The sequence below is a fragment of the Myotis nattereri genome (genome assembly GCF_964212035.1).
Source record: "Myotis nattereri genome assembly, chromosome: 3".
In the NCBI taxonomy this organism is placed as follows: domain Eukaryota; kingdom Metazoa; phylum Chordata; class Mammalia; order Chiroptera; family Vespertilionidae; genus Myotis; species Myotis nattereri.
The window spans coordinates 192516077-192532305 of record NC_138077.1 but is presented as its reverse complement, the minus strand read 5'-3'; the positions used below and the strand labels follow the sequence as shown (position 1 = coordinate 192532305).

The window sequence follows — 16229 nt, the reverse complement described above, 5'->3', positions numbered from 1 at the left end:
TAATTGCTCATCAGTCTTCACTCTAATCTCTTTGCTCTTTTTAATCTTTTAGAGTTTTGTGTATTTTTTCTTTTTAACAAAATTTCCCCTGTTCCTAATGAGACCTTGGGACTTACTGGTTTTAAAGTCTAATTTTTACATATTTTCTAGTTAACAAAAAGTCGATCAGTAAAGGCAGGCAGGCAGGAAATACAGTTGTCAGAAGAAGATGCCGGGGGGCTTCACCCCAAATTGGTGGGAGGAGGTGTCTCCCCAGTCCTCTCGTTCTGGTTCAGTGGCCTGTTCAGAACCCGTTAGGTCCCTGTCACCTTAACATGGATCCTCTCAGTCATAACCCTGGAGACCGGGGCTGAGACCCACAGGCCGCAATTGCTCCCTAGAAGCCGATGGTACCCCTGGTGTCTGCTGCTCACTGGGCCTCCTGGGAGGATGGGGTTTACATCCTTTCCCGCTCCGTGGTACCCACCACCCAGCTACCAAGCACACTGCAGGCGAATCCCACCAGAGGGAAGACATAGCACCATCCGGGCTGAGCTGCCTCCGGTGGGAGGTGGGTGTGGCCAGCCTGCAGGAGCCCTGTAGGGAAGGACCAGTATGGTGTGCAGCCTTACTTTATCTATGCACTCTAAACAGAGTGCTTTTATTGGCTTGTTTTATAGAGAATGATCTTACCACATGGCCCTTGTAAATATCTGGCTTTATTATAAAGAGAAGCTGACCAGGGCGAGAATTGTCCTCAAAGGCTCTTTGGTCAGAATCCACCAGGCTATGCCTGGGCTGCCTCCCCCCACCATTGCCTGGCGTGGGCCCCCAGAGCAGCTCTGTGTCCTGAGAGGGTGGGTCCTGAGCCTCTGGTCATGCTGGAGGCTGAGCTCCAGAGTACAGAGACTCCAGCAGACGCCCAAAGCCACTCCTTAGGTTGAAATGATCAGAGGAAGGTGGCACTATTCAGTCTGGGAATGGAGGGAGGACGGCAGGTAGAGTGACTGTTGCCAAGAGTAATAGGGCAGGGGAGACCAGCGGGAGGGCCTTTGCTCAGGGGACTGAGGTGGAAGAGGTAGACCCAAGTCCTGGTTCAGACATCAGGTCAACTTCCTTTCTTCCACTCCTTCTACTCAGACTTCAGGGTTCAGGGAGTGGGTGGGTAAGATGCAAACACACAGGCCTCTGCAGGCCTGGCCACCAGGTCTCAGGCAGGCTTGAGGGCCGAGTGCTCTGGCTTTGGGAGGAGGCCTCTGGTCTGTGGCCCTGAGCAGGGCTGCTGTGTTCCAACTACCCACAGAGGGCTGTTTTGAGCAACCCTGAATGTGTCCACTTTCCAGTGCCCCTCCCATTTCCCAGCCCCCCAGCAGCTTCCCAGGAGGTGCCTGGTCGATGCTGGGTGGGGCGATGGAGGGGTCTCTCCAGCCCCAATGGCCAGCCCACCCCCAGGCCAGACAGTCCCTTCTGAAGGGCTGCAGGCACTTACCAGCACTGTGGTGACGACGAGTGACCGATTTGTCAGAGAGTCGGTGACGTTAGGGCCTCGGCCTTTGGGGACCTCTGTGATATTGAGCCCCTCGGTAGGACTCCACACCCCAACCTGGATGGACAGACAGACAGAGAACAGGGTGCTGAGTCCTCATTCTCTCCATCCTGTTCCCACATCAACAAGCCCATCATCCTGATCCCATTCTTCATGGCCATGGCTAACATGTTTGAAACTAACCTTTCTGACTGCCTACTGCCTCCCTCATCCCAGGAGCAGGCCCCTAAGTGGGTGAGTCTCCTGAATTCTCCCACATCCCCTTGGTGCCAAACCCTTCACAGCTGAAGGGGAGATGCAGAGGGGGAGGTGAACACAGAGGGAACTCAGTAGAAACCATCCTGGGTGAAGCAGATGCCATGAGGAAGTCAGGGTCAAGGTCAGGTCCACCCCTGGGACAGTTACTCGGAGCCTGGTGGGCCTCCCTGGAAGACCCAGGCAGCCAGCTGCTCACTCACTGCGTCTCAGCCCCAGTGGCAGCTCCAGAGCCCAGGACAGGACATGGAGCAAGGGACAGGACCTGACGGTATGGGAGGCAGAATGGCTGTGTTGGGGGCTCAGTGCCTTCTCCAGGCAGGATCTGTCTTTGCAGACCCCCCAGGGCAAGAGGAGAAGAGACAAGGAGACAGCCTGGGAGCAATGTTCATAGCACCTATGGAATGAGTGAAGGGACAATGACATGGGTCACATACAGGACGGCAGGCTGGGCAGGAGACTGGTCTTGGTAGCTATTTGGGGGATGGCAGAACAGAGTGTGTGACCCTCACTGGGATCCTCTGCAGGGATTTGTGGTTTTATTTCTAAAATTGGCAGATACCCTGGGCAAGGCAGCTTAATCTCTGTCCACACAGTGCCCTTGCTGCTATCAGGCCTGAGCCCGAGGGAGGCAAGGGAAGATCAAGTTTACAAATCATTCTGAAGCCCAGGGCCTCTTAAAGGTCCTTTTGGATCCAACTCTGCCCCACCCTGCCCCAATCTCAGCTCTTCTCTCTCAAGGACGATTTCAGCACGTCCACCCTGTCCTTGGCCCAGCTGGGGGTTCCTCAGAAACTTAATCAATTAAACAGAGAAGCTGAGTGCAAACATCCCATTAAGAGAGCTGTGCCAGGAAGATAGTAGCGAGATGCGTAATTATGCTCGGGTAATTCTGCCTTAATCCTCCTAACGCCACTGGCTGGAGCTGGCTGGATCAGCTATGACCCAGCTTAGCACACAGAAGTGACGGTATGGGAGGCAGAGTGGCTGTGTCGGGGGCTCAGTGCCTTCTCCAGGCAGGATCTGTCTTCGCAGACCCCCCAGGGCAAGAGGAGAGGAGACAAGGAGACAGCCTGGAAGATGCTCTTCTCTCCAGTGGCCCGAACTCAGCACGAGGGGCCCTAGCAGCATGCCTGGGTACAGGGGCTGCTCAACAAACATCTGTCTAGAGGCCAAATGAACAGCAGGAATCTGTGCCCTAGGAAGCATCTATTGAGCTCCAACGGCATGCCCTGCTAGACACCAGCTGCCACAGGGATGTGAGACAGTGAGGCCCGGGGGCGGGGGGGGCAGCCTTCATGGGCTCTCTGCCCCGAGTCTGAGATCAGGAGCCTCTGCGGGTCCACCTCAGTCCAGGTGCAGCGGAGAGTGCTTCTCCAGTGTCAGCTGTGGCCAACTTGCGCCAGTTGCGGGCAGAAGGACGCTGGGGTGGGCTCAGGGGGAAAGAGTGTTCTGATGACCAGTTACTGATGCCAGCCGCCGGCACAGGAGCGAGAAGTGGGGCATGCATGCCATCCTTAGAATTTCAGGCTATCCTCAGAGATGGACAGCTGAGAGAGCAAAGATGACATGGCTACTTAGATGGATCCTATATTGCAATAGTGCTGCCCGAGGAGGAAGGGAGCTCCCCAGCACGGCAGAGTTTAAATAGAAGCAGGAAGACTGCTGAATGGGAGCTCATATGCTGTGTATGATCAACTGGCCTCGAAGATGTGAGGAGCAGAGGCCACAGCCCGTCCTCAGGGACAGATGCTACATTCGGCATGAGAGAGTCACGGAGTTCTGGTGACGTTTCCCTGGCCACCTCTCCCCAGTACAGTGACCCCGTGAATGTGTGGGAAACTCTGGAGTGAATGGAGTAAACCTTGGCCACAAGGTACAACCCAGGAGTCAGAGGCCACTCCCGCCACCAGGATGGTGGATGGCAGGGGTGAAGGCCAGAGGTGCAGGGGGGAGGGGGTGTGACTGGACCATGGGAGTGCTGTTGGGGACAGTGGAGACCAGGCCTAGAGAGGAAGGCTGGGGCATTTCGAAAACCTTAGAGGCTGGGAGAGGGGCGGAGCTTACTGACTCAGGACTGGGGAGCATGGGCAGGTTCAGAGCAGGGCAGAGCTGTGTGTTGGGTAGCGTCACCTGTGTGTACACTCAATTGGCTGGAGGGCTCAGGAGGGAGGTGGAAAGAAAGCCAGGTGGGAGGGTCAGAATAATCTGAGGAAGAGGCCTGACCCAGGGCCAGCAGGGAGATGAGGAATCAGGGACTCCTGCAGGCCCACAGGCACCAGAGCTGGCCTTGACTTCCAGGCCTCTGCTCCCCACATTTTATACACCCCATTCCTGGGGTTGGAGAGGTGCCCTGGGGCTACCAGGGACCAGCCTGCAGTGGGATGAGAGTGTGGCTGAGCTCCGGGCCCGAGGTCCAGGGAACACTGAGAATCAGGGGCTAATGTTAGATCCCACTTCGCAGTCCAGCAGCCTGATGTCAGAATGTGCTGAAGATTCCCAGCATCAGAACTGGCCCCTTTGCAGACATTTCTACGGCAATCCGCTGGGAGTCCCCAGGCCCTGGCGGGCCTGCCTTTCTTGTCCAAACTCCCTGGAATCATACAGGCCTCAGAAACCTAGGGCAGTCCAGAAACCACATGCTTCAACCCCTCTGCAAGAGTAGGAGTCACCTCCAGTGTCCCAGACAAGCAATTGCTTTGCTTAAATTTTGCTTAAATGCCTCCAGTGACAGTGAGCTCACTACTCCCTAGGCAGGCACCTGTGGTCCTTAGAAAGTTTCCCTTACCAAGGATATGTCTGTCCCTCTGCCCCACACAGCCCTGCAGAGACTTAGGGTCAGTCTGTCTGCCCCACGAGCCTTCTATCCCTTTTCTACGTTAAACATCCCTGACGGCCCTTGCTCCCTTGCTCCGATGGTTTGGGTATCTGCCGTGGCCAGGCCACTGGGTTCTGCATCCCTCGTGTGACCAAGGCTTCGTGTTCTCTGAAGGGCCAAGGCACAGGCCACACCGGGTCCTGTTCAACCCTAAAGTGGCGGCTACAGTGGGCCTCGCCCCTCCCGCTCTGGCGCCCCACGCACCTTCTCCAGGCCGTCCTCCTTCAGACTGATGATGTCCAGATCGAAATCGGTCCGTAAGCCACTGGTTTTGTTGAAAACAATCCGTCCAGTTAATCCTTCCCATTGAGCCTGCCGGAGAGGAGAGGGCAGAGCGGCAATTCCTCGGGCTCATAAATCATCATTCGGTACAACTGTACAATGCTTCATTTTAATTACTCCTTGCACTGATACTGTTCCCCCAAGACCATGATTAATTAATAATCACCTCCATCATTGCTCGGGCTGTGGTGCGAGCCAGCGATTTCCATAAATTCTATTATGCTCTTTAGCCAGCTTTACATTTGCACCTTCCCGTGTACAACATCGATCTCAGGCGCGCTCAAATGAGCCCCCGCCTCGAAGCCACGAGAAGGGGAAGCCCGCGTCAGATCCCCGGCGAGGGGCGGGGAGGCAGGTGGGCAGGGAAGGCGAGACCTGCTGAGAGGCAGAGAGGCCAAGGGGCCAAGTCGGCTGGGAGACCAGACTCTTGGAGTGGCCTCCAGAGAGCCAGGGAGACAGAGAAGGTCACTCCAGCCACCCCAGCCCCTGCCCTGTGGCATCAGAATGCTAGAGTCAAGCACAACTGGCTGTGTGACCCTGGGCCTTTCATTGCAATCTCGGCCTCAGTTTCTCATCTATAAAATGGAACTAACAATAGCAGCCACCTCACCAAAGTGTGATGAGGGTGAAATGAGTGAGTCCCGTAAAACATTTGGAGCGGTGCCCGGCACAACCTGAGCCCTGAATGAAATGGTAGCTTTTCATGAGCATCATTCACACAAAGAGGCAGACAGCGGTTCGGAGCAGGTTCAGGACCCAAACTGAGAAGAGCGCCATCTTCTAGACCAGAGGTGGGCAAACCACCTGCCCGATACCTCTTTTTGAAAACAGTTTCTTAGCTCACGGCCTCGCACATGTGGTCAACTATATGTATAGTCGCTGGCGGCTTTTTTGCTACACCTTCGGAGCTGGATAGTTGCTACAGAGACCGTCTGGCCTGCAAAGCCTTAAATATTTACTATCTGGCCCTTCGCAGGGAACATGTGGGCCCCGAGAGTTAGCTCTGCGCGGCGCTCCGCACTGTGCACGCCACGCCACTCCACAGCAATCCTGGGGGTGAGGAGCCTGCTTTACAGATGAGGAAGCAGCCCAGAGGGGCCCCAAGCTCAGAGTGGAGAAGAGGGTGAGCCAAGCTGGAGGCAGGGTCCCAGGCCCCCCCTGCCTCAGGCGGAGGGGTTTCCTCCTCTCCTTCCTCCTTGGGGTTAGGACGCAGCGGGCACACAGGTAAAAGCTGGGATGTGTGGCTTTCTGCGTCTGGGAAACAACAAACCCACACACCCTGGAGTCCTTGGGAACAAAGGTGAGCTGGGATTTCAGGGAGAGAGGAACCCACAGTGGCTGCCTCGCCCCGAGGGCCCAGAGCGTGGATGGGAGCGGAGGTCTGACTATGAGTCCTTGCTTGGCTACATTGAGCTCGTCATTGCACGCTGGGGCCAGGGTCCCTTACAGGTTCTGAGAGAGGCCCAGCCTCTCCCCAGCTGAATGGCTGCTGAACCTCTGCTTACACTCACACTTGGACACACAAATTCACGGGTTCACAGATGCCTATCTGTTGATCTGAAAGAAAAACTCTTGGGCATCCATAGGCCCCAGAGCAGCTCGAAGGCGCTGGAAAGTCATCCTGATGAGCGCCCAGCTGGCAAATGGGTACATTAGGCGGCGCCCTGGGGCTCCCGGAGGCTGTCAAACAAGAGGTTAGAACAGCCGTGGGCAAACTACGGCCCGTGGGCTGGACCGGCCTGTTTGAAATGAATAAAACTAAAAAAAAAAAAGACCGTACCCTTTTATGTAATGATGTTTACTTTGAATTTATATTAGTTCACACAAACACTCCATCCATGCTTTTGTTCCGGCCCTCTGGTCCAGTTTAAGAACCCATTGTGGCCCTCGAGTCAAAAAGTTTGCCCACCCCTGGGTTAGAATATGGGCTTTGCGCTAGGACTCTACCCTCTCTGAGCTTCAGGAAGGGAAAATTACCTACTTCACAGGCGTTCAAAGGTGTATAAAGTGCTTAGCACAGGGCCTGACAGGCAGTAGTCCTTACTTATCTGCAGTTTTGCTTTCCATGGTTTCAGTTACCCGTGGACCCAAAATATTAGATGAAAAATTCCAGAAATAGACAATTCCTCAATTTTGTTGTTGTTGATTTTTGTTGTTACTCCTCGCCCAAGGATATTTTCCCATGGATTTTTAGGGAGAGTGGAAGAGAGAGGAAAAGACACAGAGAAACATCGATGTGAGAGAAACACATCGATTGGTTGCCTCCTGCATGAGCCCCGACCAGGGCCCAAGCCTGGGAGGAGCCTGCAACCAAGGCATGTGCCTTTTGCCAGAATCGAACCCAGGACCCTTTGGTCCACAGGCTGATGCTCTATCCACTGAGAAAAACCAGCTAGGGCAGCAATGCGTATGTTTTTAATGGCTCATCATTCTGAGCAGCATCATGAAGTCCTCCCTTGCTTCAGCGTATCCGCACTGTGCACACTCCCCGCCTGTTAGCCACTTGGCAGCGGTCTGAGTTATCAGATCTACTGTCACGCCCCCGCGGTGCTTGTGTTCAAGGCACCCTGTTTTACTTACTAATGGCCCCAAAGCGCAAGAGTAGCGCTGTTGATGCTGGGAATTCCGACATGCCAAAGGGAAGCGGCAAGGGCTTCCTCTAAGTGACACGGTGAACATTCTCAACTTAATAAGGAAAGGAAAAAATTATATGCTGAGTTTGCTAAGATCTATGGTAAGAACGAATCTTCTACCATGACACTGCCTAATTTACAAATTAAACTTTATCACAGTATGCATAGGGAAAGCATAGTACATGTAGGCTCGATCCTGTCTGCGGTTTCAGGCATCCTCTGGGGAGGGGTTTTGGACCGTATCCCCTGCAGATAAGGGGGGGCTACTGTATGCAGTCCTGACTAAGTGGTATATACTATAATTTCTCCTTGTTGCTTCCTTGTGGGAGCTCCATTAGGGCTGGCCCTTGGCTGCGGGGTGGGGGGTGCCCTGGGCTAAGGCCCGAGGCCTCAGTAGAAACTGTCTCAGAGGACTGATCTCTGCATGAGCTCATTCTGTTCTCATCCCGATCCTGCCAGGTGGGTGTCACCACTGCCCCCATTTTAAAGTCATGGGCACTGGGGCTCAAAGAGGGACTGAGCTGTGCAGGCCCCAAGCAATGGTGGTGCAGATGCCCACTGCAGGGGCAAGGGCAGAGCTGGAGAGCATGGGTCATCGCTGCCAGGGCGAATGGGAGATTTATGGAGCCCAGGGAGCCGGAGGGGGTTGGGGATGGAGATTAGAGATGTGTCAGAAAAGGAGAAGCCACCGTGTCTGACCTCGAGGGGAGGCTCAGGCCAGCTCCCCAGGCCCTCGCCTCCCTCTCGGCCCAGCGGGCACCCACACCTCAGGCTTTCTCTGGGCCCCCAGGGAAATCACAGCAGGTGCCTTCAAACCTGCACTGTGGAGGGAGCCTTCCCCCTTGTCAGCTCCAGAGGGATTAAATGCCAGCAGGTGCACTGCCTGTCTGTGGGCGGTGGGCAGGGGCAGGGCCTGGGCAGGGAGCCACTGGCAGCTCCTCCCCGTGACATTTCGCAGCCCCCCCCACCCCTTCCAGCCGAGGCTCCGGACTCGCTAAATGAAAGATGCTTCACACGCTCTGAACTCCGGCCTGGCATTTTCCAGCTCCTCTCGGAAATGCCAAGTCTTTAAAATGATTTACTGTCATGCAGTCAGATGGGGAGGCGGGCAACTTGGAAATGGTCCGAGGATAGACTGTGCTGGGCTCCGGCAGGGCACCTGCCTGGTCGTGACCAGCTGTGGGACCATGGGCCAGCCTGTGGCTGCCCTGGACCTCGGTCTCCACACCTAACGTAAGATAGAGATGCTTCTGAAAGGGCTCTGTAAAGGGATGTGAGTGGTGGGGCCATTCACTGGGCCAGGGCCAGGAAACGGGGGCCGGGCACACCTCCCCCGGCCTGCCAGCCACTGGAGGGAGAAGGGGGCTCCCCTTGCTATGTGTGGACAGTGGCCATTCTGCTCCCATCTGGGCTTTACCACTGAGCCTCAAGCAGCCCAAGGAGTGAGGGTGAACAGAGTTGGGGGGGTGGTCCCTGTAACTATGAGGCTTGGAGATCCTTGTTAGTTAAAAACCCACGAGGGGACAAGAAGCCATAGGACTGACAGTCGTGATGGTAGAAGCAATAGCCATAGCAGCCAATCTGTTCAGCACTGCTCTATGCCAGGCGGTGTCCTGGCTTCACACACGTAACTCACTTAATCCTACAACCACCCGGGTATTATCTCCATTGTACAGAGGAGAACCTGAGGCACAGAGAGGTTCAGTAGCTTGTCTAAGGTCACACAGCCCAAAGGTGGTTAAGCTTCAAAGCCACTTTGGTCCGGCTCCTAAGGGTCCCAGGGTGGTGGCCCGAGTCAGCAGATCACACACTGGCCTGTGGCTACTTAGCTGGAGGCCTGCCGAGGAAGCAGGCCTGGGAGGTAGGAGTCAGGCCTCAGAGAGTCCTGAGAACAAGCCGATGATCGCCTGGGCCAGCCAGGCCTTGCTCAGGGCAGTGGCCCATCAAACTTCCTCTGCAATTTTGAGGGGATGAATGAGAAGGGCCCACTGTGGTCCTCTTGTACCAAAACAGCGGACACTGGACTCCCTTCCAGGAGCAAGGGAACTGGCGTCCAGGCCTCCCGTGCTCCCTCGCAAGGACTCTGACAAGGTGTTTGCCAGGTGACAGGACTGACGCTTGGGGACGTCTAGGAACTTGTCTAAAGCCACACAGCCGGGAAGAGACAAACTCCACAGGCACACGCGTCAAACCCTCCAGCCTGTGTCTCATCCCCGTTCCTGTAAGCGTCATTCTGAAATGCAGGAAGAGCTGTCACTGGCCTCATCCCAAGCAGTCACAGGAGGGAGGGAGGGGCCTCCGGGAAAGCAGCCCTATCCACTGAGGAGGGTGGTGGCTTCCTTCGCTCTTCGCCCTCACAGCGCTGCCTTCCTCCTGGGGCAGGGATACAGGCATGAACGCGATGATGTGCTGGATGTCTGCCTGGGTGCGAGCTCTGAGAGTGCTGGGCTCATCTGCTTCAGCTCCCTGCCTGGCACCCCGCAGGCCACACAGGTATCTGTTGAATAAATGAACTCCCAAGGAAGCTGGCTTCATTTCTGGTCCATTGTGGTTGCTACAAAGGGATGGTCTACACAGAGCCACAGCCCTAAGTGCACGTCCTGTTGCCCTGGACACGGTCACTCTCTCTGACCCAGGAGCTCCCTGCCCAGACCTTGTCCCCCCAAAACCTTCTTCATCTACCGTATACTGGGACCTGACTGTGCCCCGCCTGGGGGCTCTGTGGGCAGTTTTCCATTGTCTTCCCAACAACGCTTTGTAGCACACTTTCTTACTATCTTCAGGACACCACCGAGGAAACTGAGGATCCAAGAGTTGGTCATCTCAGCCAAAGTCACTTAGCCAGTTGGGATGGAGCCAGGGTGCGAGCCCAGACCTCGGCTTCCCCCATCTGTGAAATGGGAACAATAAACGGCCCTCCACCTTTCACGGGACAGCGGTGCTGGAGAGAGTCCTTGGAGCTTAAAGCAGGCCCCGTGTGTTCCCACGGCCGCCTTCTCAGCAGCAGGACAGGCTTCTGCTCTCTGGTTCCTTGGAGTCAGCTCCATGGATGGGCCTTCTCCACAGTCGCTGTGGTGCCAGGAGAGCTGGTCCCGATGGGGACCCTGGTTGGGAAGGTGGCTGGTGGGCCCGTGACGTACAGAGGAGTGTGTGGGGCTGACTGCTATTCGCCGAGCCTCCTCTGCCTTTGCACTGCACGGAGCACCTTCCACGCGGCCACCTTTCATCTCTGTACCGCGCTGTACAGACGAGACAACCAAGGCCCAGAGCGGGTCCTGCACTTGCCCAAGATCACACAGCCAGAGGCAAAGGCCCTCACCTGTTGCACGTGAAGCCCGTGCTGTGTCCTGCTGACAATGCTGGCCACCCACGGAGCGCCTAGTACGTGCCAAGGGCAGCGTCTCCATCACCCTGTGAGATTGGTCCTGTCATGGCTGTTCTCACTAAGGGAACTGAGGCTCCGAGATGTAAGGCAACTTGCCCAAGTTCAGGTGGATTGAACATTGAACCCGACTCCCAAACCTGGGCCCTTGACCACTCTGCAGCACTAACAACCTCCGGGGAGATGGCCCTGGCGTGGGTGTGGGGGGCACTTACCTCCTTGATGAAATTCATGAAGCGGCCGCCAAAGCGCCACGCCTTGTGCCGGTGGCACTGCAGGGAATTCACGGTCATCTGGGGGGCCCGCTGGTAGCACACGGACACGATGTGCACGGCATCATACAGCAAGGCGGCATCGGTCTGGAGGGAGGGGGCAGGGCCTGTCTGAGAACAGCTTCTGAGTTCTCCGCTCCCCTTGCCTTATCTCCGCGCCCCCTCCCCCTTCCCCCGGCACATGGGGGGCCTGGTGAGAGGCCAGGCTTGGGTGACCCTGCTGCTCTGCAGACACCTGACACCCCTGCAGCTCAGACCTTTGAGCAGTCCCTCTGCCCCATCCCCATGCCCTGCTGCTGTCTTGGCTCCCGCACCATCTCCTTCCCGCCTCCCCAGCCTCTGCTGGTCACACCTAGGACCCACTGAGCTTATTTCAGCTCTGTCACCAGCTGTTGACATGTCTGTGCTCCCAACCTTGGGATGGACTATGTCTGGCTCCCTTGTGTCCTGGCCCTTAGCTTAAGGTCCTGCTGACGTAAGAAGGGGATTGGTAGGAGGGAAGTGAGAAACAGGGAGGGAGGAGGTAGAAGGAGGGATGGGAGGGAGGAAGGAAGGGAGGGAGGGAGAAAGGCGAAGGGAAAGGGGAGCCCTGGGTCTGGCCCCCCTGCTGCCGTACCATCATCACTCCGTCCAGCAGCCCGGACTCGGCCCGGGGAGCTGCCTGTAGCCGCTCCATGGACCACTTCTCCACAATGGCCGAGACATGGGGGTTGTCCACATTGAGGATCCGGAACCCTGTCAGATTCACCCCCGAGTATCGGTAGGGCTCCAGGTCTAGCGCATAAAGATCCTGACAGAGAGAGGTTCGTGGAAATAAAGGTGTGTCCACCGTGAGCTCCAGCCGACTGCCCATGGTCCCTGCTGCCCCCTAGAGCCCTCGCTGCAGCTCCCTGCAGGGCCCGGGGAGGGGAGGCGAGGGGTGAGGGCGCCCCATGGGAGCACTGCACTTGGAGTCGACAGGAACCCGTCGGCCTCGTGGCCGACCCCACGTGTTCACTGCCAGGCCTCGAGCGAGCCACTCTGACCATTTCTTCATCTGCCTCTTTTATAGGATGTGGTGCAGCAGTTCAGGCCCAATGCCAGCCTCCAACAGTAGCTGATGACAGTCAGGATGGTCATTTCCTCCGACGGGGAGGCCCACTTCGTGCTGCTGGGTCTGGCACCTCCACGTTACCCTGAGTGAGGCTGAAGGAAGGATTTTATTCCCCAAAGGAGAGTATATTTTAAAAGTCTCCTGCCAGGGACTCAGGGTACAGCTGCCCTTGCCCTCTTCTCTCTCCCGGCCCACCACACCACAGGCTCTATTCTCACCCCTGCCTCCTGGGAGCAGTGAGGGTGGCCAGCCTGTCTGTCTGGGGGCCAGGTCACGTCCAGGTGCATGGGCAGGCCCTCGCCTAAGGGCCAGGAAAACAGGCCTGAATGCATGGGGCAGCCCAGCTCCAGGCCCCCCTCCCCCACCACAGCTCTGGGAAGGGGGTGCAGACACAGAGGGAGAAGTTGGGTGTTTAGCTGAAAAGAGGTGGTGTTTGGGGGGGTGGTAGCATGAGGAGCAGAGCAGTACTCTGTCCTCAGAGCAGAAACTTACCCCAAACTTGGAAATAAGGCAGGAGAGCAGCATGGAAACATGGTTTACTGCCCACCTGGGATTGTGCGATTCTCCCGGAGAACACACCTGGGGTTGCCTTCACTCTCAGCTACTGGTTCAAGGCCCAGACTCTGGGTTCACTTGTAGATTTTTGTCCATAAAAAGGATCATCGCCACGGTTGTGGTTTTATGGCCCTGCAGGACGTTAATCGGTTTTGTATCTAACCTAGCAGCCGTATTCTCTGTTTTTTCTCATCAAGTACCTAAGCAGTGCTGAACAGTGCTGGTGGCGTGCTGTCCAGCTCCAATGTACGGTCAGGCCCCTCACATGCTCTTTGAGCCAACATTGTCATCCTCCTGCTGCCCTTGTTAACGAGTGGATTCCATCTTTGCCACATGTTTCATTCTCTAGTCTGTGTTTTTAACTGTTTGAAAAAATAGACTTTGACACTCGAGGTTGGTCCCATCCCACTGGTGGGCAAAGGTCACGGAGTCTAAAGGTCATTGTCTGAGCTCCTCCTCATCTACTGTCTATTCTCCCCAACGTTCTCCCCTCGCCGTCCTCGCTCGTGCGTCCTCAGGCTTAGTCGCTCCATCCCATGCTGGGAGGGTGGTTGGGACCCTGGCCAAGCCTCTCCGTGGTACAGACATCGGGGGGAGCACCCAGCCCCACCATGGCCCCAGCTCTGGTTAAGGGGATGATGGCTCAGGGAAGATGATGAGTGATACAACCCAGAGCCATGGAGCAGCTCTCACACTGTGCTGGCTGCATCGGGTCTTTGAGATCTTCCTAACCGATGCTAAACTCATTCTGCTCCCCCCACCCACTACCCCCCCCCCCCCCCCCCCGCCAATGGCCTCTTTCTGGAAGGCATTGTGTTAATTTCCTCTTGGAAGGTTTAGGGAGTAGGGGAGAGGCTTAGACAGTGTAGTCCCAGCTTTGCTGAAACAAATATGGCCCTGATTCTAGGCCAGGATGGGGGCTGGGGAAGGGGCTGGGTCGGAGCAGGATGCAGGGTGTTGAGCAGATGGGAGATGGCGACTGAACTGGCCAGAGGGTGTCCATATGGCCTCAATATCCGTGGAAGTGCTCAGTCCTGCACTGGAGTATATAATCAAATCTTTTAAAAAATATCTTTAAAAAGTATATTTTTATTGATTTCAGAGAGGAAGGAAGAGGGAGAGAGAGACAGAACCATCAATGATGAGAATCATTGATTGGCTGCCTCCTGCACGCCCCACACTGGGGATCAAGCTGATAACTTGGGCATGTGCCCTGACTGGGAATGGAACCATGACCTCCTGGTCGATAGATTGACACTCAACCACTGAGCCATGCTGGCCAGGCTGTCAGTGAATCTTCACAGTCACCTGTGAAGTGGGTACTCAATAGTATTCCCTCTATACGATGAGGAAACAAGTCCAGAGGGGTGAGGGGAGTTGCCTAAGGTCATAAAGCTCAAAAAGGTGAACAGAATGTGTCCCCAGGGCGTGATGGAGCTGGCTGTGGCTGTGAGAGCTGATTGTTAGCACACTGGTAGCTTCCTATTGGCCTCCCTGACTGCTCCTCTACAATGTACGGTCAGGCGGGTCAGGGGTGCTGCTGCTCTTCTCCTGGGGCCTCTGGGTGTCACCCCACTGAAAACAACTGTCTATGTCTATCTCCCCGATGAGCCCTTGAGCCAAATACTCTCGTCAACCAAAGTGGAAGTAAGGTTCACACCTCTCCGGGGACCAAATCATCACTGGGAAGAGCCTGAGGTGGAGGGGCTGGTGCTTCCCATCCTCCTCTCGGGGGAGCCCCTCTGGGGCTGGACGTTAGGCGTGGTTTGGTAAGTCACTGGGGAGGAGGGTGAGACCTCCAGGGGCTTGCTTCAGAAACAAGAGATCTTACCTGAACCACTTTTGAAGGAAGTGGGTCAGGAAGATGGAGGGATTTTGTTTTGCAAGGGGTGTCTGCAAGTCTGGGGCCAGAGCTGAACTGCTGGGGCCACGGAAGAGAAGCTGAGCTCTGCCCCCAGGGGGCGCCCTCCTCACTCTGCCCCTGCAGAGGCTCAGCCTGTGTCTTGTCCAATTCAGTGTGGACCTGACACTAAGGCCTGAATGATGCCAGAGCACTAGCCTGCCGAGGGCCTCTGTGACTGGTCCTCCCTCCTCTAGGACCAGAGGAGAGCTGGACCCGTGGAAAGGGTGCATCTCTGGCTCCGGTGGCCGCTGGCGTGCTGGTGACAACAGCCCTTCCGGTCTCCAGCTGCAGCCTTCATCCTGGTGACGCCTACACAGAGGCTGGGAGGGGGCACGAGGGGGCAGCAGTGCTGGGGTCACCTTCCTCCTGTCCCCTCAAGCCTGGGCTTAGCTTCAAAGTGCTGTGGGGCTCGGGGCACCAAATGTGCCTTCCCTGTGACTCGAGGGCAGGGACAACAGGACACTGGCAAAGAGGCCTCTCTGTCCAGCTCCAACGTTTGGATCCAAACTGCCCCAGGCTGAGACCCCAAGTGCTGTACACAGCGAACCGTGCGCAACCTTGCTGCTTGGCAAAAAGTTGCTGTTCTCCGTGCCAAATGTTGACACACTGAATTCAGTATCGACGAGGGACCTTTTAGAAACATTCAGCATAACATAATAGGCTAATTCATTAGCACCCCATGGGTCTGACTGGGTGGAAGCTGAAGCTCGGAAAACATCGCCTTAAGGAACGACAGATGAAAATATCTTCCCCGTGATATAACTGTTATTGCAGGGAAGTGGCATTAATTGTGATTGCTTATCTATTAATTTATTATAATTCTTTCTTCACCTCCAGGCTTTTACCTCCACATGCCATGTACCAGGGGCTCAGCTGGGGCTGGTGAACGTGGGGTTATCTGGGAACGGCTCAAAGCTGGCTGGGACAGATAATGGCAGCTGGGGTAATTGAACCGTCTTCTGCAGGGGAGAAGCAAGTTGGGAGGTTTTATAGAGATGCAGAGTTGGTGACATGGGTTTTCTAACGGGAAGGGGATACATGCCAAGTGCCACTGCCGTTCGGATACAGCCACAACTGACCGCTGGGCAGAGGCGGAGCCACCAGGGCAACACTTCCGCCAACAGGGCTGCAAGGAGGGTCCTGGAGTTGGAGCTGGAAGCAGGACACGGGCAGGGGGAGAGGACCCAGGGGACACAGCCGATGCCCTGGCACGTGGAGGGCCGCTGGGAGACACCCTGGAAGCTCCTCTCTCCCCGACATACTCCATGCAGAACTATTTGTATGGGGGGGCTGTGCCTCCCTGGAGCGGTCTGTTCTCCTGGGCTCTCAGAGGGGCGTGGGGAGGAGGGGCAGTGGGTGGAACAGGCATGGGCTAGACCAGAAGTCAGGAGCCCAGGCCTCTGTCACTGATTTGCTGTGAGATTCTGGGCAGATCACTCAACCTCTCTGGT

General features: G+C 56.0%; 1 protein-coding gene across 2 annotated transcripts in view; it reads right to left on the bottom strand.

Annotated features, from left to right (window-relative positions):
* GRIK3 (glutamate ionotropic receptor kainate type subunit 3) overlaps window positions 1–16229 on the bottom strand; it is a gene marked incomplete at both ends in the record, with an annotated part of 190135 nt that overhangs the window by 35933 nt on the left and 137973 nt on the right. For both annotated transcript variants that reach the window (XM_081088050.1, XM_081088051.1), the window contains 4 exons: window positions 1469–1582; window positions 4863–4970; window positions 11171–11314; window positions 11844–12017. In XM_081088050.1, coding sequence (XP_080944176.1) covers window positions 1469–1582; window positions 4863–4970; window positions 11171–11314; window positions 11844–12017 — 540 coding nt within the window. The remainder of the gene's footprint in view (window positions 1–1468; window positions 1583–4862; window positions 4971–11170; window positions 11315–11843; window positions 12018–16229) is intronic.